Here is a 13,797-nt window from a genome sequence, read left to right as displayed (position 1 = left end):
TCCAACAGGGGAGTCATTCTGGGACAATCTGATCTCTCAGGCCAGACACCCGGGCTGTCCTAGGAGGTCTTTGGTCCATTGCAGCCCCTGAGCAGACCCGGGTCAGCCGTCCCTCATTGGTCCTTTCTCTGCTGCCACCCCCCCAGAACGTCTGGCTTGAGCTCATGAACAAGTAGCACTTCCCTCGGTGTTACCAGCAGCAACATCAGAACTACCATTTTATTGTTTCCTGCTTGTCTGGAACCTTCCATGCACCAGCTGCCCCGATCTCCACCGTAACCCTAGGATCTGGGCATCATCTCTGTTTTGCAGTCAAGACCAGCCTCTTACCTCTCGGAGCCTCTGTTTTCTCATCCGTAAAACCGAAGCAGGGCCCCTGCACAGAACGGCTGCAAGGATGGAACGACACGATGCGTGCGGAGCATTTAGCGAGCCACTGGCTCCCGGCCAGCTTTCAATCACTGTCAGTTTTGCTCATTCCTATTTCCAGGCCTCCACAACCAGGGACCACCCACCATCACTCGCCTTTTATCTCAACCCAGTAATTGCATTATTTTGGTTTCAGTTGCTGTTTTGGGCACCACCTCACATTATTGACTTGGATTTCAAACATATGGTCAACTGAACCTCAGTTCTTGGAACTTGCTCCAGGCATTGACATTTCTGGCCTCTGTTTCTGGTTCTTGGCATTCGTTGCCCCTGGGGAGGACACAGGTGTCCAGCAAGCCCTACCTGTTAAGGAGAAATCCTGGTGCTTGAGGATTCGATAACATTATTATGTTGTTATGCTTATTTATTTCTCAAAGGACACCAAAGTATTCCTCTTTATTTACTTTAAAGATTTTATTTATTTATTTATTTGAGAGGGAGAGGGAGAGAGAGAGCATGAGCAGTGGGGAGAGGCAGAGGGAGGAGGAGACTCCTCACTGAGCAGGGAGCCCAACACGGGGGCTTGATCACAGGACCCCGGGATCATGACCTGAGCCGAAGGCAGACACTTAACCAATTGAGCCACGCAGGCACCCCAAAGTATTTTTCTTTAGTGTGCAGAGATGAACTGTTCTGTTTGCCCCCAGCTAACACGGTGCACTCGTGCGATGTCAGGGGGGAAATGGAGGCCCAGAGGGGCATGGCCCAGTGTCCGGGGGGCAGAGCTGCTGCACCTCACCACCCAGACCATAGCATGTGCCCCTCTGCTTCCTCTAGGTTCATTTTCCCCACCACTCGGCTTGGGGCTGAAAGCCAGTTCAGCGATTTCCTGGATGGGCTGGGACCAGCCCAGATCGTGGGGCGACAGACATTGGCAACGCCACCAATGGGTGAGTGTTCCGAGGGCCAAGTGGATGGGGTGATGGTGGCCACGTAGTGGGAGGGGTGAGCTCAGTGGGGGCCCTGTGCGGTGCAGGGACGGCTGCAGAGGGGAGCACGCTCTCTGGCTTTTGCACCAGTGAGGAGGAGTTGGCCCAGCTCTCCGCTGACCCTCCCTCATCAGAGAGGACAGGGGTTCCAGCTTTGCTCTGCCGCTTCCCCACAGCAGCTTTACAGCGCGTTCCCTCCCTCACCTCCTCACCACCCACCCACTCTCCACGGCCAGCTGCATGCCAGGCCATGCTGCGTGCCTGCAGGATGTGAAATGGTGAACAAAAGTCATCCGGCATTGACGTTTGGCCAGTCTGTTCTTCTGCTGGTGTTTTGCGTTACCTTGGGCAAGTCACTCCTCCTCCCCGAGCCTCAGTTTCTGCATCTGTGTAATGGGAATGATAATCCCTGCCTTAGTTCTGTGATCTAACAGCAATTCATTGAGTGTTCCCATTCGATGCTTTAAATGAAATGTGTCTTTTTTTTTTTTAAGATTTTATTTATTCATTCATGGGAGACACAGAGAGACATAGGCAGAGGGAGAGGCAGGCTCCCTCCAGGGAGCTCGATGTGGGACTCGATCCCAGGACCCCAGGATCACAGCCCCCGCCAAAGGCAGATGCTCAAGCACTGAGCCACCCAGGTGCCCCTGAATGATGTGCTTCATTTACTCCGTAGGAACCGTGTCTTATTGGACTTGTTACTTCTGCCTGGCACCCAAAAGCCTCTAAAATAATTTCCTCATCCCCTTCCCTGCAGCTGGGACCTATTTCCCAGAGCCTGTCCTTGGTCCTTTCAGCTGTATTTCTGGCTCCCTCACACCTCCCCTGCTCTCCCTCTGACTTAGATACTGGCAGTGTTGGCTTTAGGCTGTTCCTCCCAGGAACTAGCTTCCCCTGAGGTGCCCCCCTTGCTTCTTGCCCTTCCCCATCACTCCAGCCTGAGCAGTCTGCCCCAAACATTTGGACTCAGTCCTCATTGGGACAGTGGCCTTCAACCTGACAGCTCGGAGGAAGCTGGGCTCAGACAGTGCCCTCCTGCAAGCCATGCAGTGGAGCTGGGTTTCTCTCCCAGGCCACTAGTGTTCCCACTGCACTGCTCTGTTTTCCTCTAGCAGGCTTCCACTCGAGCTTTTGTCTGCTGGACTTGGGGCAGGGGATCTATGGGGACCCTTGGAGGGTGAGCACCAGCTCTCCTGTGGCCCTGGGTGGGATTTGGCTAATTCCCAACCCTTGCTTACAGGTTCTTAAGGGCCTGGGAAGTCTGCTTTTCCCAGCCCCAGGCCCAGCCAGGGGCTGGGAGGCGGTGAGAGGAGCCAGTCACCTCCGCGAGGCTTTCGGGCCTTCCCAAGCCTAGAACACTTGTGTGTGGTGCCTCCTGGTGTCTAGAAGCGGGAAGGGCAGGCTTGCATCTGCTCATCCTCTTAGGGATGTTACAGTGAGCTCTTCCCCTTCCCTCCCTCACAGGGAGGTCAGAAATAGCTAGAGGGAGGGTGATGACTTCTAGGATGTTTCCTGAAAGTATAAATCCCCATCTTCCCAAGTATGCAAATACAAACAATTGCATGATAGCTCAGAGTATCTAAAATGGGTAGCTGAACCCAAAGTCTGGCCAATTTTAATTTTTCTGCATCAGGCTTATGATTCTGCATTCCTTTGAAGGACGCTCCAAGTGACTAATGCATAATTTCAGATTCTGCTAAACGATGTTGAACAAAGCTAAGAGTTCTAGAAATAACTGACATGACTTCATACAGAACTTGCCTTCATGAGGTAATCGCTTGGGGGAGCACAGTGAGGAGTTCTCAGTTCTCTGCTCCCAGGAAATCCGGCCTGCCTCCCATCCTTTGAGCCAGGGTACGATCGGGCCCTCCTTCCCAGGCAGTGCCTGATGTCCGGTGCAGGCTCCTATCTCGGCATCTCTCCAAGTTGATATTCTGTAAATATTTGTTTGATAGATATTTAGGGGAGCGGCCAATGGCTGCTCTCCTGCTCAGTAAAAAGAAGCCCCCCGGCTAACCAGACTTCCCTGGGAGTTGGGCGGCCATTTGTGGTTCCCAGGCATGTCCCTTGAGGGTCGTGCCCCTGCCTCGCCCCAGGGGAGGTACCAGAGTGTTTCTCAGCTGCTTTCACATGCTCTCGAGAGCAGTTCAGGCACATGCAGTTTTCTGTGTATTATGCCCTTTCCACACTGTAGCGTCCTCTGCAGACTGTGTCCTGCACAGCAGCTGGCCGGCCTGCCCCAGGGCCTGCCTCTGCTGGACTGTTCCTCTTCTCCCCTGCAGGGGACGTGCACATTGCCATCATGGACCGGAGTGGCCAGCTGGAGGTGGAAGTGATTGAGGCTCGGGGCCTGACCCCCAAACCAGGCTCCAAGTCCCTCCCAGGTGAGGCAGGGCAGTGGGGAGAGGGGTTTTGGATACGGGGTCCTGCAGCTGAGCTCCAGGTCAGGCGTGTCCCCACCTGTCCCTTGACCTAGATCCGTACTCTTAATCCCGGAGTCATGATTTGTCTCGAAGGCCAGTGGACAGGGCTGGGGGGAGGGAAGGATGGACGGGTCGGTGTTTGAGTCTGTCTTTCCTACTGCTGTCCACTGGTCAGCTCATCCCACTCACCTTGCTCACCTCCAGGACCAGCTGGGTGTTAGGAGATGGAGCAAGCCATAGCGGCCTCTCCCAGACCCCTCCCCATCATGTTTTCTCCCATCCCTCAGCCACCTATATCAAGGTTTACCTGCTTGAGAATGGGGCCTGCTTGGCCAAAAAGAAGACAAAGGTGGCCAAGAAGACCTGTGACCCCCTGTACCAGCAGGCTCTGCTCTTTGATGAGGGGCCCCAGGGCAAGGTGCTGCAGGTGAGTGTCATGGGGACCTCAGGGCCCACAGGGCAGGGTGACTCTCGAAAACTGCAAGCTGTAATTTAAAATCTTTCACGTATGCTGTGCTCTGTGCCGGGCACCGTACCGGCTACACTGATGCACATGACCCATTTGTTTCCACAGCCCAGTGAGGGGTTATTGCCCCTGGTTGATTCATGAGGAAACCAGGGTTGGGGGGGGGTGCGGGGAATAAGCCCATTGCCCTCCCCACCCCCACCCCCTGGTTGCTCAGCTGGTGGGTAGAAGCAGGGTTTGCTCGCCACCTTCTCTTTCTGCCTGGTGCTAAAGCTTATTGCGCATCAGCTCTGTGCCAGGCTGTGTGTGAAGCGCTTTCCAATCCTGACCTTGCATCCTCGAGATGACCCTGCGAGGTAGGGACGATTTTCTCCATCTTACAGCCTCAGAGAGGTGAAGTGACTCGTTTCCAGCCAGTGACTTGCAGAGCCGGGGTGATGCCACCCCAACTCCGAGAGGGTGCGCTGCCCTTTGCCACGGTGTGGGGAGGGAGGGGCGATCAGGCCCATTCACAGATGAAGCACCTGAGGTGCGCGGGAGGCTGAGTGGGGTTAGAGCACAGTGGGGGCTGGTCTCTGGGTTCAGGCCTGGGTTCCAGTTCCAGCTCCATCACAGTCTGTGGGTGGCGTATGGTGAAGAGTAAGGAGAGGTGTGGAGGGCCTCATGAGCGTCTGGCCCACAGACAGCTGCTCGTTGAGCATTGGCAGTAGTGGCTGTGGCTGGTGGCCTTGCCTGGGACCACATGGGTGGCAGGGGAGAAGCCTGAGCCAGGGCTCAGGGCTGGGCTGCATGACTGCTCATCTAGGGCTGTCCCTCTGCGCTGACGTGGTTGTGTGGCAAGGACCCTTGGGGCTTCAGATGGCGAGGATCACAGGACCCTCGGGTTCTGTGGGGTAGGGGTGATCATGGGAGTCTATATGGATTCCATTTTGAGAAAAGGATCCACTGATAAAAATACAAGTTTGAAAATCACCGAGCTAATCTATTCTGCTCTTCCAGTTTTATGGATGGGGACACTGAGGTCCAGTGAGGGCAGAGGGTCTCCCCAAGCTCCTCTGTGAGCCTGCAGCAGACTGGTTGCTGTGACTCAGGTCCCAGACTCTCAGTCTGCTCCTTCATGCTGTCATCTGGGAGGCTGGGGGAGGCTCCAAAGTCAGACCCACGTTCCAGGCCCAGCTCCGCCACCAATTTCTTTGCGTCTTGGGGTTAATTAACCTGAGCTGTGGTTTCCTTGTGGTCGATATGACAACACGCAGCACCGTCCCCTAGATGGCTGTAACAGTCATGGTCATGGGTAGGGGTCCATAGGACTGAGCCTGGCACATCGTAAGTGCTCAATAGTCGTAGCCCTCAAATCAGTCTCAGTTCCGCCTCTGTCTCATCTGTGCTCTGGCGAAGCTTGTAGGTTCCTGGGCCCGCTACCGAGCCCTGGAGTTGGGGTGTTGGCTCAGCGCCCGTCTCCTGCTGCCCCCCCTGCGCCCCCGGCAGGTGATCGTCTGGGGAGACTACGGCCGCATGGACCACAAGTGCTTCATGGGCATGGCCCAGATCATGCTGGACGAGCTGGACCTGACTGCCGCGGTCACCGGCTGGTACAAACTCTTCCCCACGTCCTCAGTGGCAGACTCTACACTTGGATCCCTCACCAGGCGCCTGTCCCAGTCCTCCCTGGAGAGTGCCACCAGCCCCTCGTGCTCCTAAGGACCTCCGGACCAGGCCGGGATGTAGCGTGGGGAGGGGTGCCTGACGGCCTCCCCCGCCCCTGTACATAGTCTTCGTGTCTCTCTGGACCCCTTGCCCTGCTGCATGCCTGTTGGCTACTGGGCCCGTCCCAGCTGGCAGTGGAGACTGTAGTGTGTGTGTGTCTGTGTGCGTGTGTGTGTGTCTGTGTCTGTGTGTGACCATGTTATATCCGTTCACGTGTGTGGGTATAGTCAGTCTTGGTGACTACATGAGCTAAACTCCACATCTCTCTGTGTCTCGTTGAAAAGAAACCCAAAGGAGTGTTGTGTGGGCACAGGGCCCCGAGTCCAGGGGCGGAAGTCGGGGACGTGGCCACCAATCCACCCTGCCTGGCCCTGTGCCCGCGGCAAAGCCCACGTGTCCCTGTCCAGGCCGCCTCTTGGTGGTCCCTGCTTAGTTTCCTGTCTCATCCTTTGTCCCACCTGTGCTTCTCCCAGCACCGCTGCTCTTTTTCGAGGAATGTAGCACCCACTGCAGCTGGCCACACTGAGGCCCCTCTGGGACGCGACACCCCCCTCCCCCCGCCGAGCGCACTGGCAGCTCTTCCCACCGAATGCATCTGCAGCATGTAGCATGCTCATCTAGTACCCTGGCCAGGGGCCGGGGGAGCAGAAGATGCCTGGGAAGCTGAGGGCTTGGACATCGCCTCCTCCCTTTGGCTGGAGCCGCCTCCTCCTACAAGCGAAACACTAGGAAGTCTTAGTTCCCAGGGTTGCTGGCCCGGCCCCTTAGAGGGAAGTGCTGGCACCTCCCTTAGCGTTGTTCTTCACCTCCTGTCTTCCTCTGAGCCTCCTCACTTCCAACATGCCAAAGGAGCTCTCCCAGTGGGACCCCAGGAGGTGTGGATTTGGAGGATCTTGACATCCCAGAGGCTGGCCTCAGAGGGGATGTTAGATAGTCCCTGGAGGCGCCTGTGTCCTCCCCAGGCCCTGAGGGTGGCTCTGTCCCCCTCTGGGCTTGTCCTGGTGGGGCCTGGCTTGTGGAGGAAGTGCTGAGGGTAGGACTGTTTGTGGGAATGAGGAGGGTTGGGGCTGACCTGCTCTGTGCCGCTGCTGGGAATCCTGTCTGACCTTTGGGGATTAGCTGCATGAGGTTGATCATTTGGGTCTCTCTTTGTTTGCTCATTTCCAGACCAGGGTCCCTGTCTGGGAGCTCAGACTCACTCGGGCTCCAGCTTTCTGGCCCCATGGACAGCCTGGCTCTGGACTCAGCTAGACTGCCACAGTCACCAGCTCTGTACAAGCAATACTTTCCCCTCTCCGCCTCCCTGCCTCCTTGCGCTCCGCAGCTGCCCTCTGGAGAGTGGCCTGGCCTGCTCTCGGCCCCTCACAAGCCTCTGCTTTCTTTCTACCCTTGTCTGGTTGGAGCTTCCCAAAGCCACTCAAACCCTGACTTGATTTGACAACCGGGCCCTGGGAGGGGGTGGGGGATATGGCGGGGACCAGGGCCTGGCCTGGACCTGTGAGATGTCTGCTAGGAATGCCCAAATCTGTCCTCTCCTCCTCAGGTCTGGGGCAAAAAGTGAGAGGTCATCCAAGGGGTGGACACAGAAGCCCTTGGGTCCGAGTCTGGTGGGGAGGGAAGAGGTGGCAGGAGGGGTCAAGGTATGGAGAAGACCATCCCTCTGCCTCTTCCCCAGATGTCAGCCCCGGGTGCTTCAATGACTGTGACCCACATGCTCAAGGTGGAGGCGGGGAGAGGTCTCGGGGCCTGAGTGCTTGGACTCCATTGGTAACCAAAGCCGGACGGATGGGTGTAGAGGGCAGGTGGAGGAGGAGGCTCTCTGGAGATAAAGGCACCTCCACCCAAAGGGCCTCCCTTCCTGGCAGGGACTCACATCAGGTTGAAGCCAGAGCCTGGTAACCTCCCCCGACCCCCCAGGAAAACCCACAGACTTGGGTAAGGGCGTAAGAAATAAACCAAATGGGCTCCTGGCTTATGATCAAGACGAGGACCGTTGCGGGTGTAGGACGAGGGAGGCGGCAGCTGGGTCAGAGTTTTCTCTTTAGGCAGAAATTCTTTCCCGTCGTCGGGATGGGGCAATGCACGCGTTTCTTGTGTTTTCTAAAAATAAGGCAAAGGGCTCTGTCGTCTTTGACCCTAGGGTGGGGAGAGCGAGGAACCTCGCTCCCAGAAGGGTGTTTTGTGTCCTGCGATGTGTTTGCCACTTGAGCAGTCGCCCTCAGGTCGGCGTGCACACACTCTGCACCTTTGGGTGGGGTGAGCGGGGACTCCTCGGACGGCGTGGACGTAGTGCTGAGGAGTGCTCCCTACCCCATGCGGTCGTCCCCAGGGAATGGGGGGGTATCAGTGAGTGGTATCACCCTCATTCCTCTCGGGGTCCGGGAAGATGGGGGTGCTGCCGGCAGAGAGCCTGGGGCCCCCTCGCCTCTGGGGGCAGGTTAGTTAGCATCGTGGAAGTTCTAGCTGGAGCTCGGGCCTGACGTGTTGGTACCTCGTGCCGGCTGCCCACACGCCCTAGCTGCCAAGCCGCCCCAGCTGGGCCTCTCGCCATCCCACTTCTTCAGGGGGATGGCATTCTCCCCACCTTAGGGCACCATCTCCTTCACTAACCCTTTGCACCAGTGACGAATCCCCACCTGATCTTTCCCCCATGGTGGTGAGGCTGACACGTGTGTGATGGTGAATGGCTTGGTTCCAGGGTCTGTTTCTTGTCCTCCTCGATCCAGGGGCCAGCCTGTCCCAGGAGAGGAGGGAGTACAGGGTGCTCCTGGCCTTCCCTGGAGGGGGGGGGAGCACCTTCGAAGAGGGGATGGTGGGGAAGGCGGGAACGTGATTTCCCCCGGAGTGCTCCCTGGCCTGGGGCCGAGGCGCGTCCGGGGTCCGGTGTCCCCGGCTCTGAAGGCCTCCTTCCCCAGGTGAGACCCAGAGTGGGCAGAGGATGGGGCTCTTTGTCACTCCCCGGCCTCTGCTCAGGCAGGGTTCACGGAGGTTCGCAGAGATGGGGGTGGCCCTGCAGCCGCGCTGGGCTACTGGGCTGTGGGCAGGAACTGTGAGGGATGATTCAGAGCATCTGTCTTCACGTTCCTGCCCTGCTCAATGTGTCCCACTTCTTCAGAGACTCCTTCCCCTCGGGGACGTCTGAGGGCCCCTGGTATGAATCAGGCTCCAGTAAGTGGGGCCACGTCTGGGTTTGCCAAGGGGGATTTGATCCTCCGGGGAAGGACCAGCTCCAGAACGACTCCCCATCCCGTCTCTCCCACCTCCCAGTTCTCCCAGGAAAGGAGCTGAGGGCTTCGGAGGCTCTCCCAGGCACGCCAGCATTCCCGGGGGTGAGGCAGCCCCAGGGAGCCCTAGGGACAGGGCCCCGTGGAGCTTGGGGCTCGCTGGGTCTCCCGGGGGCATGACACCCACCAGGGCAAGCATGCCTGAGCTCTTCTTTACTGCCAGCCTTGAGGAGACCAGGCCCCTCTCCCCACCCCCTTAGAGACCATAGAGACCTCCAAGGGTATGTCTTTGGAAATGAAATGTAGCACAATCTTCGACTGCGTTATCAGGAACCCTGACCTGCACCCAGGGTTCTCGCTCCACGCCCTGCTGCCTGGGAGACGCCGAGCTCCTCCCCCGGGGGCACCAGGGCTCCCCATGCCTCCGATCCCCTATCTTCCTCGGCCCGGAAAGCAGCAGAGCTTCAGGAAGGCTGCTCTTCTGTCTCTGATTGCTTCCTGCACTGTGCAAACTCTGTGCAAGAAACGGCTGCCTTTGCTTGACGATGTAGACGAGTCATCCTCCCCCTGGGTGGAGAGAGGGAGGGCGCACTGCCCAGGCCCGGGGGTCCAGGCGATGGAGCAGAAGAGGCCTGCCCCCCTGCCGGCACCTCCCTGGACTGTGCTCCTCTCCTCCTGAGCCTGATGCGGAAAGAGGCTCCCGACCATGCTGCTTCCTCCACCGGATTCGCTTCCACCCACCGGAGAGGGAGGAGATGGGCCTGAAGACTCTCCCCCGCCTGCCTCCTCGAGTCTGCTTTTCACTCAGGTCAGAAGAGGATGGAGGCAGGACCCAACACTCATGACTGTGGGCAGGGGAGCCCCGCCCAATCAGGTGAGGCCCAGTGGGCTGGGAGAGGGTGATTTTGAGAGTGCCTGAGCATCTCAGAGCGATGTCGGTGATGCCAAAGAGAGCAACTTGGTCTTCCCGCTGGGCCTTGGCCTGCCTGATGGGGGGACCCAGTTCTCTGACAAAGGGCTTAATCTTTCCATGTAGCAAAGCAACTCCTTCTCCCCCCACCCCTGAGCTCGGGCTTTCCTGGGCCCAGCATGGCTGTGCCTGTCAGGAAAACTATGCCAGTAAGAGAAACTGAATTCTTTCAGGGGCCTAAGACTAGCTTGGGGCGGGTGCTTGTTGAAAAGGGCGTCACGGCTTTGGGGAAACCTTCCCGGGCTCCAGTTGGAAGCACCTGGGGCCTTGCACGCCCCCTCCCCCAGGGGGGTTCGCCCCCATATCAGGGAAGGGTCCCCTGGGACTGGGCTCCAGATGCGGGCCCGGGAATCCAGGGGCAGCAGAGCACCTGCCCCACGGGGTCGATGGCCCGGACAGCTGGCTACAGGGATTCCAAGGCTGTTCTGTACAGTTCGATCCCAAACTGTGATCTTGTGCAAGACTCCTCACTTGTCTGGGCCTCAGCTTCCTCATCTGCAAGATCAGAGCATTTGCTAGTTGCTCCGTGGTTCCCTCTGGGTTTTAAAAGTCTGATCTGGAGCTGAGGAGGGTTTCCATCCTGGTGCGCCTGGGCCGGTTCCTTCCAGCCCCCGGTGCCCCAACTGGGCGCAGGTCCTTCTCCATCCATGCCCAGATGCTGCTTCGGACAAGAACTCGGGGAATCCTAACAGACACTGCTTCCACCTCCTTGTGGTTTGTTGTCCCTCTTCTTGTATAATGACGAGAAATACTTAAGGGTTGTCTACAATGGACACTTTTCAAGGTGCTGATGTGACATCACCACCTCAGTCACCTCCTGCATAAGTCAGTACCCCCACCAGCAGATGAGACTGGGCCAGTCCTCACTTCTGCTTCTAGAACGACGTCGGTGGGCAAGTTGAACACCTGAGAATGTTCGAGGCATTGCTCTCTGGTGGAAGGAGAGAGGGCACTTATTTCCCATCAGCGTAGTTTGCTTCTTAAGACCACCCCTCTCTCCAGGATCTCTCGCCAGACATCACCTCAGCAGGCAGAGTGGCTGCTTCCTTAGGAAAAGTTGGCCTGATTATTCCATCCACTCCTTTAGAATGTAAATTCACAGGAGGCAGGAACCCCTTTTTTAGAATTTCCAAATGCATCCTGCAAAGAAAGAGATAAGCTGATAGGGCCTGACAAGCACACTGTTTAGATAAGAAGCAATTAGCCTTTTATATCTGTGCTCTATACATTTTCTATGTGCAGCATCTTTCCAAACTTGCTGTGGCTCCTAGGTGGCAGGTGGACGGCTGGGGAGGACTGCCGGCTGTTTCATACAACATTCTTGCCAATTCCCTTGAGGAGAAAATTCTTTCACATGGCTTCTGCATGTACAATATTTGGGCAGCAAAAAAAAAAAAAAAAAAGATTAAAGTCAGTTTGAAAATGGTTTCACGTGTCGCTTTCTGAAGACGGTTCTTGATTCTAGGAGAGAGAAGACAGAGTTCCAGGTGACTAAAACGTGGAGGAGGAAGAAGCACCAAGACCCAGAGGCGGGAGAGAGCAGCGCATCTCAGGAAAAGGCCTCTAAGGTCTGATGGGGCCTCCGATTCCCATGGGGGAACTCTGTTGCCACACTGATGGCCGTGGGCTGTGGAATCTGGCTGGGCCAGGTGGCTTCCCAGCTGTCCCGGAGTTCCCGCTCATGGGCCCTCGAAGCCTTCTGTTGCTTCGAGGCTCATGAGGGAGGCCCAGAGGCAAATAGAGGGGAAGGTAAGAGGGAGCCAAGGCCACTGCTTTTGATCCTTCTCATAGGTCTCTTTCTGAGCTCTCAGGTCCAGGAGTTCTGCTCAGGCATAAGGCCAGGGCAGTCTTGTTTCCTGCAGCCACACTTGATACAAGCAGTAAACATAGCAGTTCACCCCCAGTGCTGTGAACTACAGCAATCATTGACCCCTGGGGCACCCCATTCCCTCCCTGCCTCTCAGGGAAGGACAGAAAGGTATATTAACATTTAACCACTTCTGGGCTGTGTCCTTGTTCCCTAGGACTGGGTCTGTGGGTACAGAAGATGGATAAAGGAAGCATCCCAATGTCATATGCCTGCTGGGAGAAAGGCTGGCATCCTCCTCCCCCAGGGTCCTCCAGCATGACCCCCACTGCTTTGGCTCTGACTCTTGGCTTTGTAGAAGCTCTTCCCTCTCTTCAGGGAAGGCTCATGAGACCAGGCTCACTATATGAGTTTCAGTGCTTCCCAGCTTTCTGTCTTTCACTTCTCTCTCACTCCTGCTCTCTGGATTATCTGGGTGGGCCCAGTCTTGTCACTTGGATCTTGAAAAGTGGAAAATTTTTCGTAGCTGTAGTCTGAGTGAGATATGATTGCAGAAGAATGGTTAGAGAGTTGCAGTGTGAGAGAAATTAAAGACTATATGGAGAGTAAGTCGTACCATGTTCATGGAATGAAAGACACAGTATTGTGAAGATGTCAGCTTTCCCCATATTTATCGCTAGATTCATTACACTTTCAGTAAAAAAATCCCAACAAGCTCTTTGGAGAAATTGACATGCCAATACTAAGATTTATTTAGAAAGGCAAAAGGCCTTGAATAACTAAAGCAATTTTGAAAAAGAAGAACCAAGTTGGAAGAGTTATGTAACCTGACTGTATGACTTACTATAAAGTAATGCTGGTCTTGGCATAAGCATGGACCTATAGACCAATGGTACAGAACAGTGTGCAGAGATAGACTTACCCATAGCCAATTGACTTTTGACAAAGGTGCCAAAGTAATCCAAACATCTTTTCAGCAAATGTGCTGCAACAACTGGATATTTGAATGGAAAAATATGAACCTGGACCCTTACGTCACATTATGCACAAGACTAACCCAAAGTGAGTCATAGACCTAAATATAAAAGTTAAAACCATAAAACTTCTGAAAGAAAATTTCGGGAAAAAAAATCTTCACAACTTTATGGTAGGCAGTGGTTTCTTAGAACATTAAAAACACTAACCCCGAAATAAAAAGAAATTGGATTTTATCCAAACAAAAATCTTTTTGAAAGACACCATTAAGGGCAGCCCAGGTGGCTCAGCAGTTTAGCGCTGCCTTCAGCCCAGGGCGTGATCCTGGAGACCCAGGATCCAGTCCCACATCAGGCTCCCTGCATGGAGCCTGCTTCTCCCTCTGCCTGTGTCTCTGCCTCTCTCTCTCTCTCTCTCTCTCTCTCTCTCTGTGTGTGTGTCTCTCATGAATAAATGAATAAAATCTTAAAAAAAAAAAAAAAGAAAGAAAGAAAGACCATTGAGACTCCTATTAAGATGACAATTTAATAAGAGAACATAAGTAAAAATGGGCAAAAAGTTGGAACAGATGCATCACCAAAGAAATACAAATTGTCAACTGGCATATGAGAAGACATTCATCAGTTAATCATCAGGGAACTGCATACCCAGTAGAATAGCTCAGATTAAAGACTGGCAATAGGGGGATCCCTGGGTGGCTCAGTGGCAGGGGATCCCTGCCTTTGGCCCAGGGCACAGTCCTGGAGTCCTGGGATCGAGTCCCGCGTCAGGCTCCTGGCATGGAGCCTGCTTTCTCTCTCTCTCTCTGTCCATGTCTGTCATGAAAAAAATAAATAAATCTTAAAAAAAATAAAGACTGGCAAT

General features: G+C 55.3%; 1 protein-coding gene across 7 annotated transcripts in view; it reads left to right on the top strand.

Annotated features, from left to right (window-relative positions):
- RIMS3 (regulating synaptic membrane exocytosis 3) overlaps positions 1 to 11,577 on the top strand; it is a 41,422-nt gene extending 29,845 nt beyond the window's left edge. For all 7 annotated transcript variants that reach the window (XM_041739158.1, XM_041739153.1, XM_041739152.1 and 4 more), the window contains 4 exons: positions 1,207 to 1,319; positions 3,644 to 3,745; positions 4,072 to 4,211; positions 5,739 to 11,577. In XM_041739158.1, the coding sequence (XP_041595092.1) occupies positions 1,207 to 1,319; positions 3,644 to 3,745; positions 4,072 to 4,211; positions 5,739 to 5,951 (568 nt within the window). In that variant the 3' untranslated portion in view covers positions 5,952 to 11,577. The remainder of the gene's footprint in view (positions 1 to 1,206; positions 1,320 to 3,643; positions 3,746 to 4,071; positions 4,212 to 5,738) is intronic.
- Positions 11,578 to 13,797: the final 2,220 nt, after the last annotated feature.

The sequence above is a fragment of the Vulpes lagopus genome, chromosome 23, assembly GCF_018345385.1.
Source record: "Vulpes lagopus strain Blue_001 chromosome 23, ASM1834538v1, whole genome shotgun sequence".
NCBI classification, from domain to species: Eukaryota; Metazoa; Chordata; class Mammalia; order Carnivora; family Canidae; genus Vulpes; species Vulpes lagopus.
The sequence above is the reverse complement of the archived record's forward strand: the minus strand, read 5'-3'. Positions and strand labels throughout refer to the sequence as shown.